The sequence below is a fragment of the Prionailurus viverrinus genome, chromosome C1 (assembly GCF_022837055.1).
Source record: "Prionailurus viverrinus isolate Anna chromosome C1, UM_Priviv_1.0, whole genome shotgun sequence".
Lineage (NCBI taxonomy): Eukaryota > Metazoa > Chordata > Mammalia > Carnivora > Felidae > Prionailurus > Prionailurus viverrinus.
Genome location: NC_062568.1, coordinates 182,119,294 through 182,144,578, shown reverse-complemented (window position 1 = coordinate 182,144,578; position 25,285 = coordinate 182,119,294). Strand labels below are relative to the sequence as shown.

The 25,285-nt window shown below is 49.9% G+C and overlaps 1 protein-coding gene across 8 annotated transcripts in view; it reads right to left on the bottom strand.

Annotated features, from left to right (window-relative positions):
- Positions 1-25,285, bottom strand: part of HIVEP3 (HIVEP zinc finger 3) — a 475,566-nt gene that overhangs the window by 57,478 nt on the left and 392,803 nt on the right. For 7 of the 8 annotated variants that reach the window (XM_047869023.1, XM_047869024.1, XM_047869022.1 and 4 more), the window contains one exon: positions 294-5,907. In XM_047869023.1, the coding sequence (XP_047724979.1) occupies positions 294-5,351 (5,058 nt within the window). In that variant the 5' untranslated portion in view covers positions 5,352-5,907. Of the gene's footprint in view, positions 1-293; positions 5,908-7,783; positions 7,996-25,285 lie in introns of those variants that run through there. The other variant, XM_047869026.1, reaches the window with a different exon arrangement.

The following is a 25,285-nucleotide window of genomic DNA, read 5'->3' as shown; positions in this document are numbered from 1 at the left end:
TTGTCCTGACTCAGATGGTGTCTTTGCTTTTACAATAGAAGCTACTAATGGGAAAGCAGGATCACTTTAAAGCTTACTTTATCGAAATGTATCTAGTCTGACAATGAGGGACACACAAAGAAACCCAATAAATATGTTTTCTCATACGGTGGTCAGTCACAGCTGACAGAGAGGAAATCTGCCCACTCGTTCTGCTCTAGTGATGCAAATAGAACTTGAGGAGAGTGTGCCTTTAAAAGCTCAGCACAGGCTTCAGCAATACAGCAAGGAGAAGGAGAACAAGGCAGACTTACCTCTGTCATGCGGGGCTTGCGGGAGCTGGATGGCACAAGCCTTCCTGTCTCAGGATGCGGAGCTGTGGCCATGGTATATGTTTCTTTGCTCACCTTCTGCTTAGACCTCAGGAGGGACAAAGCAGCTTTAGTGGAAACCCCCGGAAGGTTGGGGTTGTACAAACTTATGCACCAACCAGCGTAAACAGAGGACCTCCTATCTGCATGCTGGATGTGATTTGGCTTAATGTAGTTTAAATAGCACCAACTGACATTAGTGGTCGTGTGGAGGCTGGGGAACTGCAGTACCTTCTTTGAGTCCGTACCTTCTTGCGACTTGGCTGGTCTGGGGGACGTTTCTGACAGAGGCAGCGAGCTGGAAGGTGCCAGTGGAGGGAGGTCAGGTTGTTCCTTGGAATCTTCTTTCTTCACACTCAGTGAGGGCAGCCCTCTTCGGTGAGGCTTAGCGGATGGCTGGGCATATTCCTTCAAAGCCTCTGAGCCTGGGGCCGTCACATGGGACAACGAGGAGTGAGGAAGGGGACTGATTTCCTTTGGGTCAGACGGATCTGAGGATAGGCTGGACAGTGTTTCTAGCTCCCTCCTGGCCTGGCCCTGGCTGCCCAAGTGGGATTTCTCCGGCCTCTTGCCGTCCTCCGTGCTGGTGAGCACCACGCTGCATGGTTTTACCAGCTCAAGTTTTTCATCTGCCTTGGAAGCCTCCTCTTCCTTCACCCTTTTTTGCTGCTGGGTTTCCATGGTAAGTTCAAGGCTGCCAGCTGGTGAAAGGACACGTTTGCTCCCCCCAACCGTTGAAGAACTCCCCTCTGGGGTCAGGACGCTCTCCGAGGACAAGGAGGCGCCTTTTCTTTCGGGCAATGTCACAGGCACTCTCAAGTATGGAGTCGGGAAACCTCTGCTCTGCTCTTCGCTCACCCCAGCCGACCCAGGCCGGACCTCGTACACATCCGTCCCACACACAGTTGTCCCTTTGCACGGGGGCTCCTCAAACTTGGGAAGAGTCACGGTTGTTGAGCTGCTCTGGGACTGGGTGACCAGGATCTGGGACAGGGTGGTGTACATGGCACTCCCGTAGGACGGCATGTTGGTCTGAATGCGGACGGGCACAACCAGGGATACCATGGTGTCTGGGCAGGCGGGCAGGGTCAGCGGGGGGGCTGATGTGGGTGCCGAGCAGCTGGCCGGGGGAGCCACGGGGGACAGCTGGACATCGCTGCTGTACTCTGTGCTGGGGGAGAGGCCGGCGGTTCCCGTTGCCAGCGGGGCCGGGCTGGTTTTGATCTGGGGCAGATGGCTCTCCACGTCGCCGGGGAGCGGAAGCGAGAACTGGGATTGCAGAGGCAGGAAAAACCCAGAAGAGAGTGCCGACGAGGCAGGGTACGGCACGGGAAGAAACGAAGGGGGCTGCCGGAAGGGGAGGCTGGCTGGGTGAGGCATGAGCTGGGGGAGGTGGAGCTGGCCCGGGTGCAGAACGGTGGGCTGGAGGGGAAGTGGCGGGGCTTGAAATAAGGAGGGAGGAAGCGGTGGCATGGAGTACGGGGCGGAGAGGAGGCTGGACATGGCCTGGGTGGAGAAGAATTCTGAAGACTGTCCTGGCTCGTGCTGCAAGAGGGGCTGGAAGGAGAAAAGGGAGACGGGTGGGGGCAGGTAGGGTTTCTCATGCAGGGGGAGCTGGGCAACGGGGTGGTGGAACGCCTGCAGAGCTTCTGTGTAGGGCGGAGTGGACCCCAGCTGGGGTCTGTCCTGCCCCTGGCTCTTGCCTCCCGGGTGCCCGCTGTGCGAGGTGGCTGCTGAGGAAATCTGGGGCAGTGAGCTTTTGGCGGAAGGCTTACTGCATGAGGGCTTTGGTTCCTCGCTCTCCTGTCGTCCCTTGGGGGCGGCCTCTGGCTCAGTTTCTGGAGGCCTGCTCAGAGAGGCCTGTCTCACCAAAAAGCATTTCCTTCTCTCTGGCGGGGCTGTGGGGGCCGCCGGGGCAGCGGGAGCCGCTGGGGCCGGCGCCGAAGAGCCTGTCAGGGACAAGCTGCCGTAGTCGAATGATTTGCTGCGTGTCTCGGTCATGTGGGCGGAGTGGGAAATGTTGGGGCTCTGCTCTGAGGCTGACCTCCGCATCTCTCGGGCGTGCGGGTGGTGGCTGGGGACGGTCAGCATGTGGGTGCCCAAGGGTTTGGGGCGCGTGTCGGACGAGAGCCCGGGGGCCTCGGCTTTCCCGTGGTCATCCCTCTCGAAGGAGGCGGAGCGGCTGGACCCGCTCAGAGAGACACCGCTCTCCTGGCTGGGGCTGCGAGACAGGGGCGCGGAGGAATCGAAGCTGGACTCCCCCGATGACTGGGCCATCTCTGCCAGGCGCAGCCTCTTCTTCTTAGGGGGAAGCTTCTCTGCCGGGAGCTGGGCGAGCGTCTGGCTGCGCTGGGGCCACTGGAATCCCTCTGTCTTCTCGGGCTCCTTGGGAGGTGGCTCAGGCTCCGTGTCTGGCCGGTCGGGCTCCTCCGTCACCAGGATCTCGGGGACCTGGATGTTGGGCTGGCGGACCAGCCTGGGCTGCAGGGAGTGGGCGGAGCGTCCGTGTGGGGCGGGCGGGGGCGAGGAGAACGGGGCCGGGGGCTTGTCTTCCCCTTCCAGGCCGCTGGGCTGCTCCAGGGAGTCGGACTTCTCGAAGGAGCTGGTGTGCTGGATGACGGAAATTTCTTTGGACGTTGTTCTCCTCTCCTTCCCCGACTCGAGACCAGGCCCTGGCTTGGGAGTCCTCGGCGGGAAGCCCGCGGGTCCCTCCAGGGAGGGCACTGACTTACTCGGTTCTGCTGGTGACTTGGTGGACTCCGGGGGAAGGTTCCGAGCAGCATCGGACGGCCCGGGGCTGCCAAACTGACTTTTAGTCGTCTCAAAGGCAGGCGGCTCTTCCTCATCCCCGAGGCTCTTCTCCTTCCTCCTCTTCCTCAGCGGAGTGAGCTCCAAGGTGGTCCCCAGCTTGTAATGCATCATCTGGGACCAGGGCTCGTGCTCAGCCTGACTCTTTTCGGCTTCTGGGGACACGTGAGCACCTGCAGAGACGGGCTTTGTGATCTGCAGCTCCGAGCAGTAGTACTTCCTGTGGGCTTCGTAATTGTCCCTTTTCTTGTACCGAGCACCGCATATGTTACATTCATAGATCACCCCTTTCGTTTTCAAGCCCTTCTTGGTCTTTTTGGTGAGGTCACTTTCCTTGGGTTCCGGCTCGTCCGCGGGTTTGGAGGCTGTGTCTTTGCTACTGGGCCCGGCCTCCTCGGAACTGTACTCCCCTCCCAAAGGTAGTTCGATGGCCGGCTGGCGCTTGAGCATCCGGGGGTGGGAGGTAAGCACTTGAGTGCTGCGGCTCAGGGCTTCGGACTCGGTGACGTGGTCGTCGAACGAGTAGCTACCTCGGAAGGTGTGATGGGGGGTACTGAGGGTGCAGGTGGCGGAAGGCATTGAGTGGCTTCTCAGCAGAGGCACAGGGGGGGTGGTGCTGGGCGGGTGCTGGAGGCTCAGCAGTGATTGTTCGGGCTTCGTCGTTTTCTCGCCGTGGGATGACAGGGGCTCCCGGTAGAGGCTGGACTTGGGGGACTCCATGCTGCTGCGCCTGGACAGCGAGCTCCTCCTCGGCTTCACGCTGTCTATCTCGCTGGTGTCCACCACGGCCTCGTTGATGGTGATGAGCTTGGTGATGTGCTCTATGACCTGCGTCCGGGGCACAGACAAAGGCACCAGGCTGGGCTTGTCTTCGGTGGACAGCGGCAGGAGGGGCTGCGTGGACGTGGCTGTCAGCATGGCGGTCCGCTGCCCGATCCGCCCGCACTTGCCGAAGATGATCTCGGCATAGGACCTGGCGTTGGTGTTCGGGGGGCTGACCTGCTGCTCGGCGCTCTCAGAGCGGGAGAAATATCCAGACTCCGTGCTTCCTTTGCTGCCCGGGCTCAGAAACGCCTGCTCGTCCATCACCTTTTTCCTCTCACTCAAGCGGAGGGCCAGCTTCTGCTTTATCGTGTGGGTGTCTTCGGGTTTCTGGCTCAGGGGGTGTTCGGAGGAGGGTTCCGAGAACGGGGTGGGGTCCTCGAGCGACGGGGCTGAGCTGGACTGGGACAAGGAACAGCGGTCGTGACTGGAGCCCTGGCTCCCAGAGCTGTACAAGCCACTGGACAGGAGGGGGTGCTTGGGCCTGGGGGAGAGCTCTGTGGGGTGGGCAGACGTGGTGCCTGTTTCCTCTTCTGAGTCTGTGCTTTCCCCCTCGGTGGGCTCCTCGAACTCCTCCCCCGGGATCCTCTCCATCTCCAGCCCCGGGGGGTACATCTCGCCGCCCACCCCGGAGGCCAGGCCGGCTTTGATGCGGTGGGCGTGGGACTTCCTGTGCTTGTACAGGTTACTCTTGGTCTTGAAGGAGAAGCCGCAGGGGCCGCAGGGGTAGGGCCTCTCGCCCGTGTGCGAGCGGATGTGTTTCTGGAGCACGCTGGGCTTGGCGCAGGGCCGGCTACAGTACTGGCATATGTACTTGCCGGGCTTCTGCGGCTTCCTCTCCTTCTTGGGCGCCTCTTCTGGGGGCTTCAAGGTGACCTGGGAGGGACGGGGCACAAAGACTTTGGGGATGCCAGGCAGGTCCTCGGGGGGGATGATGGAAGCGTGGGAAGGCAGGAGCTGGCTTGGAGGATGGAGCCCAGGGGTCACGAAGGAGCTTGAGGGTCCAGGTCTCATGGGGTCGACCAGCTGCCACGCGGACCCCTCCAGGAGATGCTCCGGTTTGCCGGGCGACATGAATGCTGGTGTCAGAGGGTGCTGCGGAAGCTTCGAGATGGGGACGGAGGTTTCAATGGAGGACCTCTTAGGGCCTGTTTTCTCCTGAGAGCCTTCCCTAAGAACCGACGAGGGGCCCGGGAAGGGCTGCGGGGCGAGGAGCTCTTGGAGGGGGCCCTCTGGGGTGGCAGTCGTGCCGCTGCCTGGGTACGGGGCACTGGACGAAACACTGGCCTGCACGGCCTCTCCTTTGGTCAGCCGCTTCCGGGGACTTCCCTCAGCCTTCTTGGTGCCCTTGACACTTTGTTCAGGATCCATGACCTCCACAGAGACTTCAGATGCTATTCAGGGAGGGTCGGGGCAGGCTGCATTTAGGAATAATCCAAGTGTCCCAAGGAGGCGTCTGGCTTTGGCCACATTGGTCAAGAGCTGCCGGAAGCCAAACCCAAGATGGGCTTTGGGAGTTTTGTTTTTTGTTTATTTTACTTTTTTTGCGAGTGTCACTGGCTGCGAGCGGACTCGGAGGAGGTCATCGGGGCCCAAACTATTCACACTGGTGAGGCATGGCCCTCTACTTCGAAGACAGAAAATGCGCCAGCACTTTCTGCCTGAATGTCTGTCCTGGAAACGTCATGAAGGATGTCAACGTTGCCATCCTAGTGTTTCAGTTGGCAGTGGCAAATGGCCACCCACGAGTCCCCTGTGTGCTATGCGAACGGTTGGAGGCTGGAGACATCTGTGTGCACGGCCCGATCATCCCTGGTCCCCGCACTAGACAAGCCACGCTGGGTGCCTCGGGCAGCTCCGGCCGGCCCCTGCTCCCCTCTGGTCCCGTGTTGGAGATCAGTGGCCGCAGAGGGGAATTCACGCTCTTCTGTTTGACAAAAGCACACACACAGAAATACACACACAAGAGAAGAGACAGTTACTGCAACTTATCCACGGCCCGTGCAGCGGGAGTCTGTGAGATGTGCTGATATCCCTACTAGGTTAACCAGGGAGGTTCGACCAGAAGTCACAGCCCCTGACTCTAAGCACCCAAGCAATGGTCCGAACCTCCCTCACCCGCATTCACGGTGGCGTTGGGTGACTTGAACGTCACCTGTGGTGTTCCGCAAACTGCAGGGCAGTTGGGGAGGGGAGGCCTCTGAGGCAGGGTCAGCTTGCGAAGCCTCAGCTGCCCAAGCTGTAAAATGGGATAATATCAAGTCCTGCCTCAACTGTGCTTCAGGGCCGTGATGGAGTCCAACATGTTAGTGGATATAGATGCCACGAGACAAAGGTGGGTTTGTCCTACAGCTGGTCCTCCTGTGGTGCAGGGGGAGGTGCCGGTGTGTTATTCGGGGATGAGCTTTCCAAGGGATAGGTTTTTCCCGGGTTAGCGTTATTCTCTCTCTGGCCCTGGGCTCTGAAGGTGGCCAGGAGGGGCACCATTCGCGGCTTGCATCTCCCTTGCTGACCCAAGCCTGGGTTTCATGCTGAAGGTAAAACCACCACCCCAGGCTGTGGAGGCTCACAGTCTAACATGGCCATGACTACTCCATCAAGAAATAGCTAGGAGGATCATTCTGGCAGGTTCCTCCAGTTTTTCCTACAGTCAAAGAGGAAAGGGAGATGTGGTCCGTCACAGAGTCCCTACAGGCAGAGAGGAAGAAATATCTAAGTTCTTTGCAGGAAGCAAAGTCTTGCTTGAAAACAGCTTTTTCATGTGCACTTCAGACAGGGGCAGTGAATGGTGCACAAGGTCACCTCCGTCTTCAAATGACACCCCCCCCGGCAAACAGGGTGACTGACTTTTGCCAACAGAAGGTCACAACGCAGCCAGGGCTGTTCTTTGAGCAAGTCAAAGGCCTCCTGTAACTCAGGCAGAGGAGGCATCCTCACAGGGCAGGCTGAGTGTGGGGAAGGCAGACGAGTCTCGTTTCTCATATCACCATCAGTAGGGTGGCCAGGTAAGATATCACCCAAACTGGGGCATTTTTGAGAGTGAAAGAGGCACTATTACCAACTACGGAGCAGCAATGGGAACCAACCAGGGCTGTCCCAGGCAAGCCGGAACAATGGTTCCCTTATAATCAATAGTCACCTTTGTGACTCAAACCAGGCACAAGCGCTGTCTCAGGGTGTCTGCTGCAAACTTTTCAGCTTTGCTCTGGGGGCTGAAATCCCACTATGGCCTCCTAATGGATTCTTAGAGATTGGGTGTCTAGTCAAATCCCCTCACTTGACACATGAAGAGGTTGAGGCTAGAAGGATAATGTGATTTTCCCTTAATCTTGCACAGGGATGGCAAGAGGGGCCAGAACACCCTGTGCCTCCCAACCCCTGGTCAGGGCTCGTCCCTCAATGAATAAATGCCCTCTACGCCTTCTGCGGCTCAATGGACACAGCAGTCTATGGCTCCATGTTCTATGAAAGCAATGGCTTGGCCCCAAGGGGCATGGCCATATCCCTGGAGAGTATCTGCAGGTGTCTAGAGGCTTAACAGCAAAGGAGGTCTTCCAGCTTTCACTATGACCTTGCTGTGGCTGCTGGAAAGGAGAAATGGGGAGCCCAGCGAAGGCTGAGAAGACCACCATGATGGCATTACCCAGGGCCTTGCCTATCTAACCTAAGTTAGGACGAGGCAGAGAGGTCATTTGCAGTGCAGACAGAGAACTATTCTCCTGGCTGGAACTCCTGGGCCTGGTTGCACCTGGTGGGGACCCTTGGGTGCTGTGTGTGGATCATAAAGGGTCTACTATACTTACTGTTTCTATTGACCCATTCATGCAAGGATGTCAAAGCATCCCCCAAATACTAGCTACTGTTAAGTTTTGCTTCTTCCGGTGGATGGATGGAACCCTGTGGCATGACTGAGTCTGAGCGGGGGGTCAGTTGGCCAAGGAGGACACTAACATTGTTGAGCCCTATGGTCCTCCCTTCTCTCCAGGGGTAGGTGGGGAAGCATCCCAATGGCTGAGGTTTGGAGCAGCTCGCAGGCCAGGTCGGAGGGGTGGGTGGATGAGGAAGACAGTTAGGTGACTGTTGTGTCATCAGGTGACTCCCTGGGCCGGCACTACATGCCCAGGGTCAGCAGCCAGCCTCTACCTGTGAGCTGGGCCTGGTGCTTTTACAGAGAGGGCCCTTCTGCCTGCACTCTCTGAGGGAGGAGCAACCAGGGCATGTCCACACCATGGAGTCAGTAAGGCCTGTGAGGCGGAAGGCCCATCCTTTCCCTCTTCAGCAGGGTACCTGAGCCACGGGGGACGATGACCAGTGCAGAGCCACACTTGCCCTCAGGCTCCTGGGCCAGTGCTCTGTGCTGCCTTGATTGTACCTCATGACAGGTCTGCGTTGCTTAATACAAGGGGCAGTGGGAGGGGGCAGCTGGAACCGCGGGTATAGACATGGGGCAAACCTTCGAGAACTAAGAAGGCTTCAGTCTTGGAATGGACTGCAATTCAGACTGGCATGAACACTTTCTTAACATTTTAACTCCTTTAGAAGGTCCATGTCTTTTATTTTTTTAGTGTTTCATTTATTTTTTGAGAGAGAGAGAGAGAGCACAAGTTGGGAAGGGGCAGAGAGAGAGGAGGACAGAGAATCTGAAACAGGCTCTGTGCTGACAGGCTGACAGCAGTAAGCCCGACACGGGGCTCAAACTCATAAACTACAAGATCATGATCTGAGCCAAAGGCAGATGCTCAGCTGGCTGAGCCACCCAGGCACCCCTAGAAGGACAAGTTCTAATCACTGTGACCAAGTGACACCAAGAAAATGGTTCTTTTATCCCTTCTATGCTGAGGGTATGTGTAAAATTTTAATATAAACTTGAAGTAACAGAGAAAAAAGCAGCTTCTCCAGAGAACTGGTACTTATCAAAGTCATGACATAAGGTCAGAGGCAGAGGGTTTTGTTGACAGGGTCCAGGAGCCTGGCTAACTGGGGCCAGAGGGAGGAAAGGCATCACCTGATGATGGTGGCAGAATGGCCATGGGGTCCGTGTTGTCTGCCACTTGGGCCACAGCCCTCAGAGAGCTCTGGCTTAGAAACCAGCTTTGAACCACAAGGAGAAACTGAGCTTCAAGAGCCAGCAAGTTAGCATATCAGACAACTCAGCCTCCACTTCTGGAAGCTTCCATAAGTCTAGCTGTCAGCTCAACAGGGAAGAGAGCAGGGTGCTGGGGCTGGAGACCCACAAAGCATTAGAATATCCTCTGCAGACTTGTGTAAGTGTAACCACATGCTAAATTCCTAGAAGGGGAAATACTTGGCCAAGAGGAATTTACCCTGAAGCTTTTGCTGGGTCCTGACAAATAGCTCTCCCCAAGGCACAAATTTACACACCCGCCAGTTGCGTGTGAGGACTGTTTCTCCAAACTCCTTCCTACCTAGAATATAACCAAACTCTTTCACGTTTCCTAACACGAGAGGCAAAATAGTTGTGTTAGCTTCCTCCTTCCTGCTGCTGTCACAAACTATCACAAACAGTGCCTTAAAACAACCCAACTTACCATCTTATGGTTCTAGAGGTCAGAAGTCTGACATGGGTTTTCACTAGGCTAAAATCAAGGTAGGGCTACGTTCCCAACCTTCTTCTCGCCAGGGGCTGCAGGGAAGAATCGCTTTTATTACCTTTGCCCACTTCTAGAGCCTGCCTGCATCCCTCGGCACAGGGTCCCTTCTGTCCTCAAACCCATCCAGCAATGGCGGCCATATCCTTCTCACACTGAATCATGAATGCTGACTACCCTGCCTCTCTTTTTCCCTTGTAAGGACTCTTGTAATGACATTGGGCCCACCTGGATAATCCAGGCTCATGTCCTACCTGCAGACTCTTAATTTAATCACACATGCAAAACTCATTTGGCCACAAAAGGTAACATACTTACAGGTTCAGGGATTAAGATGTGTGACATCTTTGGGGGTCATTATTCTGCCGGCCACAATGATATCTTATTTTTCTTACATCTGTGTTTCTTGATGTCTAGCGAAGCTTAGGGTTCTGCATAAACTTATTAACCCATTATTTCATTCAGGGGATTATCTTTCATATCCTTTGTGTATGTTTCTAAAAATTATATTTTTCTTATTGGTTTATGTAAACTCTTTAGATACTGGGCATTTTCATCCTTTTTATACTAACTGCAAATATTTCTATCTAGCGGTAGTCTTTAACTTTTCTCAACAGAAAAGTTTGGTTTCTGGGGTGCCTGGGTGGCTCAGTTGGTTAAGCGGCCGACCTCGGCTCAGGTCATGATCTCGCGGTCCGTGAGTTCGAGCCCCGCGTCGGGCTCTGTGCTGACAGCTCAGAGCCTGGAGCCTGTTTCAGATTCTGTGTCTCCCTCTCTCTGACCCTCCCCCGTTCATGCTCTGTCTCTCTCTGTCTCAAAAATAAATAAACGTTAAAAAAAATTAAAAAAAAAAGAAAAAAAAAAGAAAAGTTTGGTTTCTACATGGTCAAATGCAGAGTCAATCTTTCCCTTTTGGACTTTTAGATTTCACATCCAAGATTATTTTCTAGAATGTCACCTGATTTCTTCTGGTTCCTCTATGGTTTAATTTTTTTTCTTTCCTCCCTCTGCCCCTCCACTCTTCTGTTCCTCTATTCCTCACTCCCTCCATCCTTCCCTCTTCTGCTTACTTCCTTTCCATTGGATCTTGGTTCCATTTACCGTTTATTTTTGTATAAGGAATGAAGGAGGGTCAAGCTTAATTTTTTTCCAATACAGGTATCCAGATATCCAATATCATTATTGATGTTAAGACATCAATATTCAGAATCCACCTCACCCCTCTGAAATGCCCTGGGACGTTTTCTAAAAGCACAGGTTCTAACCCCATTCCAGATCCACCAAAACAGAAGCTCTGGGAAAAGGGCCCCAGAATCCACATTTTTACAAATCTCTCCATGTAAATCTGACATACACTGTTCTTTTCTACAGAAAAACTCCTCTAAGTGCCTCTTAAAACTAATCACCTTGCCTCTAGGCTCCCAACCTTCCCCACGACACCCCACCATTCACTGTGGGAAGAGAAATCTCTTCAGTTGCCAACCTCACCCAGCCTTTCCCTCTGTCAAGAACTCTCAATAGCTCCCCACGGTAGGGAGATTTCAGCCACGGGCATGTCAGCTCCAACAGGCCCCACCCCACCTTCCCAAGCCTTCTCTCTCCACCCTGCAGTTTTCACTGAGCATCACCTCTAACTGGCATGCTCTTGACCTCTCTGCGTTTACACACTGCTGTTGCCCAGGGAACAGGGAAAGGAATCTGAATGCTAATCCCACAGAGGAGTTAGGGAATGCTTCCCAGAAGAAGTTGTGTTTGAGCTGGGCCTTGAAAGATGGGGAAAATATTGATGGCTAGATTTGGAAGGAAGGGATTCTAGTCTAGGAGGGAAGTACAACATATGCAGAGCACGGGAGGCTGGAACGTTGCCACAAAGAATGTTGAGTTTGTGGCCTCTGCCCCAGCCAGGGCTTTGGGGCTCCTGAATCCAGAGTGTCTGGGCAAGGACCACACACTGTGCTGGGGTGAGTTCAGGGCACAGGCAGGAGCTTCCACACATTCCCTCCTACGTCCTAGAATAACAACAACAAAAAGGCCCAAACTGTGAAGGCTCAGTTGTGCCACACATCTTGTAAGTGAGCTGGGGTTAGTACTGGCCCTCGGCCCTTGGAAAGCAGGTGGAGGGCACAGTCCATCCCATTGGGTGTCCAGAGGCAAATTCTTGGCTGGATCAGGTTTTCAGAGCAACCACACACACATGCACGCTCTGGTCTGGATTCACTCATGGAAAATAGGTACTACCAGGGTCTGACGGACTGCCTATGTTGGGATGAAGTTTTCCACTAACCTAATTTGTCAGCTAGGGGGGCTTCCTTAAGAAGCCCAGGATGTCAGGCCTGTGGCTTAACCAGTTCATCAGCATCTTCCCAGCAAACCTGTCTCTCCCAGACTGGACAGAGACTAGGCATTATTCATCTTCCTATTTCTAGTGCCTGGCACTGGCCCCAGCACTGAGTAAAATATTGAAAATATTTTCAAAATACTTAAATGAGCATCTACCATGTCCCCAGGCTATACTAAAGATTAACATATTGATCCTCACTCAGGTCCCCGTTTTTGCAGATGAGAGGACCAAGCAAGGCTCCACGAACTGACACTCATTGCTTCAGATAACACAAGAAAGGGCAGAGGCAGGCTTTGAACCCTGAGAGCAGACTGCCACCCAGCAACCCCCACCAAGAGTGCTGACCTTGATCACAAGGGCCCAGATGGATTTCATCTTCCTTCCCAGAGCCCATCCAGGAAGTCTTCCTGGTTAACTACAGCCACCTCCATTTGCACCAAATTCTCTTCCCCATGTGTAAACCACTCTGCATGACTCTGTTCACTTCAGGGCTGCGTTTCTTGATAAATGCTTTCCCTCCAGTGAGTAGTACATTATTCACTGTCTGGGAGGCTCCCAAATCATTTCCCTTGGATGACTGTGGTTTCTGCAAGCCTACTTTTCTCTCTCCTCCTTCCTAACCCCAAAACCCAGACAGGGCTTGGAATTTCTGCTCACTGGTCAAAGAGCAAAGTCTATTCATAAGAAAGAGAAACCTAGGCATTCCCGGGTGAGTTACACGAGGCTGCTGCTTGTATTCCTGTTAAAGCACCCAGGGACCAAGGTGGAACTGACATCAAAGGGCAGACAAGGTCTCCAGCAACATCCCTGAGGAAAGCAGGAACATGTTTTACAGTCAAGACCAAGAAATAATGCAGACAGAACTCTGCTCCATTAGACCCGGGGAAGGCCAGACTTAGTCCTGAGTATGTGTGGTTGTGACAACTCAGGCATGAGTCCTACCCAGTGTCCTGTGTCTAGGCTGACAGCTGAACTCGTATCATGTGTTGGGGCTTTCCGCCTGTTCCACACAATAGCTCTATCAGGCAGGGACCATTGCCATTCTCATGTTACAGATGAGGACACGGGCACACAATCACGAAGCTGGTAATGGCACAGCCAGAACCTGAACCTGGGCCATTGGGTGATCTCTGCAGTAGACACCCTTTAAGGCAGCAGAGTCCTGGAAGACAGAACTTGGATTCCAGTCATAGTCCTAACACATGGGTAAGTAAACGCTATTCTTAGCAGCCTTCCTTGCCATCATGTGGGCTGGCCTTGTTAAGAGCTTTGTTTCCCCCTTTTATCTAGAAAAGTATCTACAATGTTTAAGTCTTGCACCCATTGACATTGAAAATGAACCACAGTCAGGGGCTGTAGTCTGGCCTCCGTAAGGGTCTGGTGAACCCCCAGATGCTTGTAGTTCATTAATCTTCTAAGTTCTCTATTGTTATAAATCTTGTTATCTATCCACTTACCTAACTCAGCATTTATGTATATCCACCTTGTTTGGTAAAGATTAAAAGAGGTTTCTGGATGCCGGTGAGAGCTGGTAAGCCTCTGAACTTAACTCGACCTGCTTATCTAAGTGATCCAGGCAGTACTTGCGGGTCAAAGGGCTTAGGGAAGAACAAGCCTGAATCGAGAGCTGGGCCGGGTAGGGCAGACTTGTCTTCTGGCCATTGCGTTCTGCCAGTCTGTCATCAACACTGCCTAGGAAACACCTGCACTCCACATTTGGCCGTGGCCTGCTCTCTCATTAGTTTACAGCAGGTCTCTAGCTGTCCCTTGGATGTTTTTTTTGTTTCTACACAAATGACCATGGTATAAAAGGGACTCTTGTCTACAAGCCTCCTGGGTCATTAAGGTTCTTTGGTCTACTATGAAGGGCAATTGATAGACTACACTATAACACACACACACACACACACACACACACACACACACACACACATTATAGAATAAACTATATAAAGAAAAATGACCAGGGAGACTGGGCAGCATATATGGTGCATTCTAAAATTGGACAATGACAAAAGTAGGGACTACCTGTGGTCCATATCATTCTTGCCCACATGGCAGGATGAATGTAACTGTACTAGCAGTGATATGGGAGTTACAATGTCATCTTACAACTCGTTTGTTCATTTATTCACTCAGTCTGCAAGCATTACATGGGCCTTCTCAATGCCAGACCAGCAATATGAAAACAGACATAAATTATAGACTTTACTCTAAAGTTACAGTAATCAACACAGTATGGTACCAACACAAGGAGAGACCAAAAAAAAAATCATCAGTGGAAACAACAAGGCAATGAAACAGACCCCCTCATATATAATTACCTGATTTGTAACTAAGGTGCTATTATATTTGGTGGGGGAAATAATAGTCTTTTCAATACATGGTGCTGAAACAACTGAACATCTATGCAGGAAAAAAAAATGAACCTTGGGCCCTACCCCTACCATACACATAAGTTAACATGAAAAGATGATCAGCCTTGATACAAAAGATTAAGTGATAAAGCTAATAGAAGAATACACAAGAGGGGCGCCTGGGTGGCTCAGTCGGTTGAGCATCCGACTTCAGCTCAGGTGACGATCTCGTGGTCTGTGAGTTCTAGCCCTGCGTCGGGCTCTGGGCTGATGGCTCAGAGCCTGGAGCCTGCTTCCGATTCTGTGTCTCCCTCTCTCTCTGCCCCTCCCCCGTTCATGCTTTGTCTCTCTCTGTCTCAAAAATAAATAAACTTTAAAAACAAAAAATTCAAAAAAAAAAAAAGAAGAATACACAAGAATATATTATCATGAACTTGGGGCCAGCAAAGATTTCTTACACAGTTTACAAAATGCATAATCACATCATCATAAAGGAAAGGATTGGTAAATTGGGCCTCATTAAAATGAAAAACTTCTGCAGAAAACTTTCTGAACATTGGCAAAATCCTCAGAGCCAAACACCCAACTTCTGTTCATCAGAACGTAATAGAGTAAAAATACAAACCACAGACTGGGAGAAGATATTTGTGATACTTATTCAACAAAGGACTCATCTAGAATATAGGAAGTCCTAAAAATGAGTTTAAAAAGGCAGACAACCCAATTAAAAATGGCCCAAATTAACTCAAAATGTATCAAAGACCTAAACATAAGAGCTAAAACTATAAAACTCTTAGGAGGAAACATAGGGGGAATACTTCATGATATTGGATTTAGCAATGATTTCTTGGATATGACACTAAGAGAACAGGCAATAAAAGTAAAAATAAGCTGGATTTAATCAAAATTTAAAACTTTTGTGCAGGACAGGACATAATCAACAGAGTGAAAAGGCAACCTATAGAACGGGAGAAAATATTGGCAAATCATATATGTGAGAAGGGGTTAGTATCGAGAATACATAAAGAAATCCTACATCTCAAGAACAAAAACCAAAAAACCAGATTAAAAAATGAACAAAGGACTTGAATAGACATTTCTCCAAAGGAGATACACAAATGGTCAACAAACAGGAAAAGATGTTCAATATCACTAATCATTAGGGAAATGCAAATCAAAACCATGAGATATCACATCACACACATTGGGAAAACTACCCTACAAAAACAAAAAACAGAAAATAACAAGTGTTGGCGAAGATGTGGAGAAATTGGAACCATTGTGTACTGTTGATGGGAACGTATAATGGGATAGCTTTTATAAAACCGTACGGCACTTCCTCAAAAAAATTAAAAATAGGATTACCATATGATCTGGCAATTCCACTTCTGGGTATAAACTCCAAAACACTGAAATCAGAGTCTCAAAGAAGTATCTGTCCACTCATGTTCATAGTAGCATTATTCACAACCGCCGAAAGTTGGAAGTAACCCAAGTGTTCACTAGGGATGAATGGATAAACAAAATGTGGTATAGACATCAATGGAATATTATCCTGTCCACCTTAAAGTGGAAGGAAATTCTCACACATTCTACCACGTAAATGAACTTTGAGGATATTATACTAAGTGAAATAAGCCAGTCACACAAAAAGAGAAAGAAGTCAGTCACAAAAACAAACAAACAAAAACAACAAATACTGTATGATTCCACTTATATGAGATACTAGATGATTCCACTTATATGAGATTCTTAAAGACAGAAAGAATGGTGGCTGACAGGGGGCTGGGGAGGGGTTGAAAAATTGTTGCTTAATGAGTATAGAGCTTCAGTTTTGCAAGATGAAAAGAATTCTGGAGATTCATTCACATTGCACAACGATGTGAAAATCCTACTGAACTTCAAAAACAGTTAAGAAGGTAAATTTTATGTTATATGTATTTTACCACAACCTTAAAAAATGGCAAAAGGTTTGAACAGGCATTTAAAAAAACAGGTTATCTAAATGGTCAATAAGCATATGAAAAGGTGTCAGCACCATTACTCATTAGGGAGATATAAATTAAATCTACCCCCCGCCCCCCGCTCACCAGAATGACTAACACGAAACAGACAAAAGGGTACCAAATGTTGGCAAGGATGTGGAGCAACTGAACTCTTCTTGTCCACCGTTGGTGGGAAGGTAAGTAGACACAACCGCCTGGACAACTGATAGGCAAAATCTTCCATGCCAAACACACCCCCGCCCCATGACCCCAAAATTCCACTCCGAAGAAGATATCCCGCATAAGTGCATGTATCTATCCATCATAAAACACAAACAAGACTGTTCATAGTAGCTTTATCCATAATAGCCAAAAACTAGAAGAAACCTAAATGCCAACAACGAATAGAATGGATGAATAGATTGCAGCATATTCATACAAGAATTATTACATAGCAATAAAAAAGAATGAAGTTCTGCTACAGAAAAAATATAGATGGATCTCACAGATATAATAAGGAATTCAGACACAATAGACTATATACTGTATAATTCCACTTAATTGAAGTGTAAGAATAGGCAAGACTAGTTTTATGGTGTTAGAAATCAGAATAGTGGTTAGTTTAGCTCTGGTGGGGCAGGTGGATACTGACTAGGAAGGGAAATGCAGGAGATTTCTGGGGTGATAGAAATGTTCCATCTATCGATCTGGTCATGTATATATTTCATAAGTGTATATATGTAAGAACTCTTGGCATTGTATACTTCAGATATGTGTACGTAATTGTATGTATGTTATGACTCAATTAAAAAAAAAAAAGGCATGGACTTTGCACCTAAAGATACAAAGCCTATAAGGAGAGAGACACAAATAAAACCAGGTAACAAGGTGGGGTAGACGCCATGATGGTAATAGATTGAGTACAGGTTGGGGGTGGAGGGAGAGTTCCTGAGGGTAGGCTTTAGGGAAGGTACACTGGGCTCTGAAGGACAAAGGGATTTCACCACGCAGAGAAGTCCAAGTGTGGGTTAGTGTGGCAAAGGCAGGACGGTGCTGGGGTGAACCTCGAGCGTGTGAGGAGGCGGGCAGTTCAGCACTGCTAGAAGGTCAGGTCTTCAGAGCACAGGGGTGGGGGAAGCCACTGAGGACACGAATCAAATAAGGCTTCTGGTCTGTTTGTTTCAGTGAGCTCTCCATAAACATTTGTTGAACGAATGAATGAGCCTTCCCACAGTCGTGACACATCTGATGCCTGGAGTCACAAAATAGGTGTGTTGTGTGGCAGCAGGTACTGATGCGACGCAGTACTTGTGCGGCCATGGAGTCCCATTTCTTCTAAAATTATTAATCTCCCCAAAGTCTAGTATCTTCCAGGCCCCAGAATTTGAAACCATCCTCACTCAGTTATGGTACTGACTCCCTGCTATGAAAGCTGAGTAACTTTTTGTCACTTTTTGTTACTTCTCCCCAACTTCCTTCCAACCATCCCACCATGTTTGACAGTCACATCTTGGTTGTTTTCTTCCCAGTTGCCTTTAACATCTTCCAATAATCTCCTTAAAGGGCAGTTTCCTTGTCTGTCAGCTTTAGATAATATCTCTCCACTATCTGTCGTGAACAATGAAGAAACGTGTCCGCACTCTCTTCTTTCCACCTCCTTTCCTCTGCCTACTTTCAAATTTTTGTTAGTTATATATTATTACTCTTCCATTGCCAACTTTCATAGCACGCTTCTTCTATAATTAAGCCTAGTCTATAGACTTGGGTGAATTTTAAGAATTGAAGCTAATCAACAATATGATTGTGAAGATACCACTCCCTGGGGAACCACTTAGTATGAATGGACTCAAGAAAAAGAAATGTAATTCCACATGATTGAAACTTCGTGACAAGAAAAGTCTACCATAAGTCAAGAACCAACCCATCTTCCTCTAAAGTATTTACGGCTTCCTTCACTTCTTGAATTGCACATCATCACCTTTTTGGATTCCTTTTTTGATTGAGAGAAATAACTCCAGGAGGTTTTCATTTTCATGTTTCTCCCCAGAAAAATACAGATGACTGAGTAATGAGCTTTCTGAACTCTTACACATAAAAAAAATATTTTGATGTCAAAGTTTGAGAGGATAGAATTTGTAGTTCAAAATCAATGTCCTCTACAGTTTTAAAGGCACTGCTCCACTCTCCTTGGGCATCTTGTTTTACTGAAGAAAAATGCTGATGTAAGATCTTATTCTCTCTGGAAGCTTTTTGTTTTTCATTGTTGATATTCCGACATTTCAACAAGATAGGTCTAAATGCTCCTTTTCATTAATTCCTATCTTGAATTCAATCTCTATGTGTTTCTTCCACTTGGGAAATTTCTTTTGTTATATTGCTGACTATTTCTATCCCCCCCTCTCCCTCTGCCATTGTATGTACTTTCTGCTTCTAGATCTCCTATTTGATGGATACGGAACCTCCAAATCTGGTCTCTATGGATATAAATTTTTTTTTCTCCTGGATGTTTTGCTCTACATTCTGGGATATTAGTTTTAACTTCTAGATGATCAACTTGGCCTTCATCCGTATCAACTGTGTCATTCATTCCACCCACCAAATTTTTTTTCAGGAGTTGTAGTGTTAATTTTCAATAATTGTTTCCTTTCCTCTGAGTATTTCCTATTTTTCCCTATTATTTCCTATTTCTCTGATTATTCCACTTCAGAGCAACTGGTTCCTTACTGTTGCATGAAATAATCTCAATTATGGCCAGGGATACTAACGATTATTTATGTTAGGGGTCTCTTATTTTTGGACAATCTGCTTCATCTGGAATGAGATCTTCTTTTTTTCTTTTTTCCATTTTAGGCCATCTCCTTCTGCTATTTTTTTTCCCCCTCACGTTTGGTCATCCTGGCTGTCCATACGTATCTGTGGATGCAGGACTACATTGTGAATTTGGTATACGTGCTAGGATACGAGTTCTGGCTCCTGCAACGAGGACCCGTCTGCAAGAGTGGCTTAGATAAGACAGGGGTTTATTTCTGTCTTGTGTACGCCTGAGTGTAAGTGGCCATGGGCTGATATGGTGGCTTCACAGAGTGAGTCTCTTTGCGCTTGCTCCTCAGTCATCCACAGCATTTGGCTTCCAACTTCCACCATTGTGTCTACATTCTGGTCAGCAGGAAAGGGAAAAGGGATCGCAAGACTGGGAACTGGACATATTATTTCAGGTCGCAGTAGCCACATGGCCCCCCCTCACTGCCAGAAGGCCTTGGAAATGCAGTCCGTAGCTGGGTGGCCATGTGCCCTGAGCAAATATTTATCACTACAAAGACAAGGAAAAGGATATTGATGCAACAATGAACCGGAGAGGGCTTCCTGTGAGATTTCTGGTCTATTTTTCTGACAGGTTTGTCCTTGAATATGATAGTGAGATCATGAGCCCATCCTACTGGGGGGAGGGGTTCTAAGCAAGAGGGTGGAGGATTATGATGGCAAGTCTTCCTGTAAGGACTATGGGGAGGAAGGCAGCTAGGGGACTCCTGAAGTGGGTGTGGTGGTAGATTTCACTGGAGGCAGACTGCCCATGCCACCCACGTGCTCCCTGCTCACACTGGGTTGGCAGGGAGTCTGTATTCCCTCAGCTGGGCTTCTCTCAGACCCTGGCCCCATCACTTTTTTTAGACAGTATGTCTAAGATTGGGATGGCCTGCCACTGGCCACTTTCTTCCCCACGTAGAAGGCGAGAGGGGTTGAGCAATCACTCAGGTCTTTGGGGTCTCCTGCTCTGATTTCTCTGTCTATGCCATCTCGCGGATTTCCTATCTTCCTGAGACCTATCGATATTTTGGCCCGCATTCTATCTTGTTTCCCAATATTATGATGTCAGCCTTCCAAAAACGGCTTTACCTTCTGGCAATTCTAGAAGAGACGTGGAGCTAGACACCTACGTGCTGGTGGTTAGGAAATCACGTGTCGTGGTTCATTGGCAGAGAGGCCAATGCCCTTGCCAGGCTAGTGACACATCAGGAGGAGAGATGGGTCTTTCCAGCTGAGGGCCATCATCTTAGAACCCCACAATGTCCACCCCCATGCAGTGTGCCCTCGATGGTCCCGACACCGAGGCAGCAAAACCCACCCAGTTCTACAAAGAGCTGGGACAGCTTATCTAGCTTGCCTGGGCAGACTGTGGCCCACCCACCAGTAGTCAGTGACCAGGACTACCCAAGGGGCCTGCAAGCCACTGTATGGGCACCTAGCATGCTGCTTTTGTCCTCTTTCAGCTTCTGGGGAGAGCCTTTGGAGGTAACTGATCACGAACCCTCTGTACCTTGCCACCCACAAGAGCTGAGAGTCACGTAGCTGTTTGCACTAAGAGCTGGGAGAAAGGGGCTCCACCTTGTCCCCCCCCAGAGGCTGCCCAGAGGCTGTCTTTAGTCTACAACAGCTCCCCTTCCTAAGGTCCCCTAGGCTCCCTACATAGTATAGGCTCCATGGCATGGCTCTGAAGGCACCTTCAGGGGCTCCCGCTTGCAACTTTAGGCTCATCTCTCCCCTTCTCTTTCCAGCCTGTGTGTTCTCACCACAGGGAGCTTCAGACTTCTCAGAACACACACCGTTCCATCACCCCAAATGCCCTGTCCCTCCCAGACTTGTAGCGAATGTCCTTCAGACCCACCCGTGATGGTTAATATTATGTGCCAGCCTGGCTGGGCCATGGTACCCAGACGTTTGGTCAAATGTTATTCTAGATGTTTCTGCGTAGGTATTTTGTAGATGAGATTAACACTAATCTGCTCTGCTCTGCGTAAAGCAGACCCTCTCCAGAATGCGGGTGAATCTCATCCAATAAGTGGAAGGCCTGCACAGAACAAAGACTGACCTCCCCTGAGCAGGAAGGAATTCTGCCAGCAGACGGGTGGCCTCTGGATTCGAACTATGACTCTCTTGGGCCTGCAGCCTGCTGGCCCACCCTGCAGATTTTGGACTTGCCACGCCTCCATAATCATGTGAGCCAATTTCTTTTTTTTTTTTTTTTTTTTAATTTTTTTTTTCAACGTTTATTTATTTTTAGGACAGAGAGAGACAGAGCATGAACGGGGGAGGGGCAGAGAGAGAGGGAGACACAGAATTGGAAACAGGCTCCAGGCTCTGAGCCATCAGCCCAGAGCCCGATGCGGGGCTCGAACTCACGGACCGCAAGATCATGACCTGGCTGAAGTCGGACGCTTAACCGACTGCGCCACCCAGGCGCCCCGTGAGCCAATTTCTTAAAAGAAATCTCTCTCTCTCTCCAAATATATGTATTCACATCTTTCTGGTTCTACTCCTTCCGAGAGCCCTGACCTCACAGCACCCCAGGCATCAAATCCTCCAGCAAGCCTTCCGTGCCCCTCTAACATTCAAATACCGCTGTATGTCTCAAACTGTGTTGGAGTTTGTTTACAGGCTTTTCTTCTCCGAAGAGACAGGCTTCTTTTAGGCCAAGGAGCTCTCTCACTCGCCATTATATCCCTAGCACCTCGCACAGTGGCAGACACAAAAATAAATGGTGCTTAATGGCTAATATTGGCCCAAGGGAAGGTGAGCTACTTAGAACAAGAGAGGACTAAAGCAGGTGGCCTAGGGGAGTCTCATTGCGTAGAGGGAATCAGGTCAAACTCCTTGAAAAGGGTCCTGTAAGATGGGCCAGAGAGGGACAAGGGAAACAGTTCCCAAAAACCAGGCTCCTAGAGCCACTCCGAAATACAGGTCAGCAAAGGGCCTGTACCAGTTCAATGTCGGGGCAGGCCCCATGGGTCGGCCTACAACCAGTCCAGCCTCTTTGGCCCCACCCAGGAACTCGGTGTCATTCCATATCTACAAGACCACGATGTCTTGTCAGGAATTCCCACTTCGGTCTTCCTTTTTTGATGACAACTAAGCTCCAAAAACACTTGGGGAATGTACAGTTTGTGACCTCGAGGGGAGCAGTTCTCTGCATTCTCTAGCTTGTTACCTGCTCCCCTGATCTCTCTAGCTGTGTCTTCATCAAGCAAGAAGATGTTGTCAAGTAGAATTTTCTGAAGCTGAGTTACAAAAAAAGGGGGGGGGGTCCTTGCAACCCACACCTCCTTACATCCTTTTCTCCATCCGAACTGAAACCAGGTGGGTTTGAAAATTCTACCCTGGCAGAAGGCAGGGGCTGAGGATGCAGGGCAGGAGGGGGACCCTTTCAGAAGCACCGCTCTGCATTTCCCAAGGCTCCAAGCACAGGTCTCTGGCCACCCAGTGCGTTGTGAACAAATAAATGAGTGAAGGAACAGATGGTAAACTGAACGGGTACAGCACACCATCAGTTCCTCCTTACAGAACAACCCAGGACCAAGTGCCTTTAATTCAGGAAAGAGGAAAACAGCCAGAAGAAAAGATAAGCTATAGATTGATGAAGGGACTGGGGCCTTAAGAAAGATGAATCACAGTGGGACGCCTGGGTGGCTCAGTCCTTGAGCCGCTGACTCATGATTTCAGCTCAGGTCAAGATCTCACGGCTCGTGGGTTCGAGCCCCGCGTCGGGCTCTGTGCTGACAGCATGGAGCCTGCTTGGGATTCTCTCTCCCTCTCTCTCTGCCCCTTCCCTGCTCTCTCTCTCTCTCTCTCTCAAAATCAATTAACTTAAAAAAAAGATGAACACATCTTATGACAAGAAGACAAACTGAGAATCAACTGGGATAATTACAAGGGGGGCTGACATTACTGAGCGCTATGTGCCAGACGCTCTGCTAAGAACTTGAAGCCCGTTGAGCCCCCAAAGCAACCCCGTGAGGCAGATAGTATCTTTAAGTCCATTTTACAGATGAGGCAAGTCAGGCCCAGAAAGTCACACGACTTGCCCAAGGGCGCACATGCAATAAAGGGTTGGGCTGGGAGTCAAGGTTGGCAGGTGGCTCCAGAGCATGTGCTCCTAACCACCTCCCCTTGTGGCACTGGCAACACTTAACCCCGGAAACAAGGAAAAGCTTGGATTTTGCTCAAGGTCAAGGGGATGGACCCAGGCCCGGGGATCTAGCCGCCTGGCTCCGCCCCCACCTCACTGTGCTTCCAGGGCAGTCATCCCTGATCTGTGCTGCCTGTTCCCATATTTGAAAAAAGAGGGTATTGCGCTCGGCTGGGTTCTGGGGACATTACCTACCCTGGTGCTCTGGAGTCTACTGCTCCCTAGCTGGGTCTGCCAGCTGCCCCGGGGCCTGCCCACCCCAGAAAGCCTCACGCTAGCCCACACTGAGCCCTCCAGCTAGGCCTGTTGGGTATGGACTCCCACTTCTTGCCTTTCTAGGCTTCTTTTCCAGGACCTGACCTCCTCTCACCCTCCCACCTGCTTGTGATGCCCATGCCCCACACCTCTCCAGCTTCCCAACCTCCCCCTTCCCACTCCTTCCCACCTGGGCCCACAGTACTCCCAACCTTTCTGCCTCCTGACCTTCATTCACCCTGACAAATACGGAGTCCTGAACTCAAGAACCAGGAGGGGTTTATTGACACGAAAAATAAATACACCGGGGCCTAGAGCTACCCTCCCAAGTACCTCCTTCCAGAGCCTGACAAGGCCAGCCCCAGCCTCCACCCTTCATCTTGGATCCTGAGAAGGTGGGCAGAGGTGGGAACCTTGAGACTCTGGTGCCCTTTTCCTTTGCCCAGAACCTCAGAAGACCCGATAGCATTTCTTGTTTATCCGGCAGAAATGGGGCAGCCTCTGCCCGCTGCAGGCCAGCACCAGTGTGGCAGGGTTAAATGCCGCAGGACACGCCCCTGGAGGCTCTAGGGGATCTGGAAGGGGGACCCAGGGGTGGCCTGGGGAGGGAGTGCTGGAGGGTTGCCAGGACTGCTGGGTGCTGAGTCATGTCCCCAAAGTGCCAACCCTGCTCACTCACCTGCAGGGACTTCCCGTTCCCTTCCTAGAACTCCCAAATGCTCTAACACACACTACAATCCTCTACAAACGGGTTTCCCAATACGTTAGGCCCAAGTAAGTGATTCCTCTTTCCCAAACAGGATCACACCCTTGCCCTCCTGCACAGGACATGCACAGCTCCCCTCTCCCATGGCAGCAACAGTGGCACATTCTCGATTGCTTACTACACGCACAGGGCTGGGCATGAGCCAGTTTACGCTGTGTCGCCTCACCGAGCTAAGAGTCTCATGTGTTATATCTTTACCTACAGATTTTAGAAGCAGAGGCTAGTGTTTAAATTACCTTTATGTTCCCTGTGCCCTCCCTGTGGGCGCCCACAGGTGTTTGTGGCTTGATGAGTGAATAGATGAGTGAATGAAGTCACGATTGTGGAAAACCTTGGTTAATGAGTAGTTGACAGAAGTTACCTTAATTCTTTCCTGGAAAAAAGGAAACTAGGAAACTAGAAATATCCTTTTTTCCTGGAAAAAGGAAACCTCTGAAACTAGAAATATCCATCTGTTAATGAATAGAATTTTCCTTTTTTTTTTTTAAACGTTTATTTATTTTGAAAGAGAGAGACAGAGAGAGCACGAGCAGGGGAGGGCAGAGAGAGAGGAAGAGACGGAATGCCAAGTAGGTGCCATGCTGCCAGTGGAGAGCCTAACGCGGGGCCCGAGCCCATGAACCGGGAGATCATGACCTGAGCCAAAAATCAAGATGCTTAACTGACTGAGCCACTCGGGCGCCCCAATGAATAGAATTTTCTAAATGTTGAGTGTCATTCTCATAAACGTAACTTCTGCAACCTGCTATATTAGGTGGTGTTAGTATAATTCACATAACATACATTTCACTCTCTTAAGTGCACAATGAAGTGGTTTTTAGTATATCCGTAAGATTGTGCAACCATTATCACTATCTAATTCCGGAACATTTCCATCACTCCAGAAAGAACCCCGGTACCCATTAGCAGTCATTCCACATTCTCCTCCCCCTTCCCAGTCTCTGGCAACCATTAATTTATCTACTTTCTGTCTCTATGAATTTGCCTCTTCTGGACATTTTATATAAATGGAATCATACAATCTGTGGTCT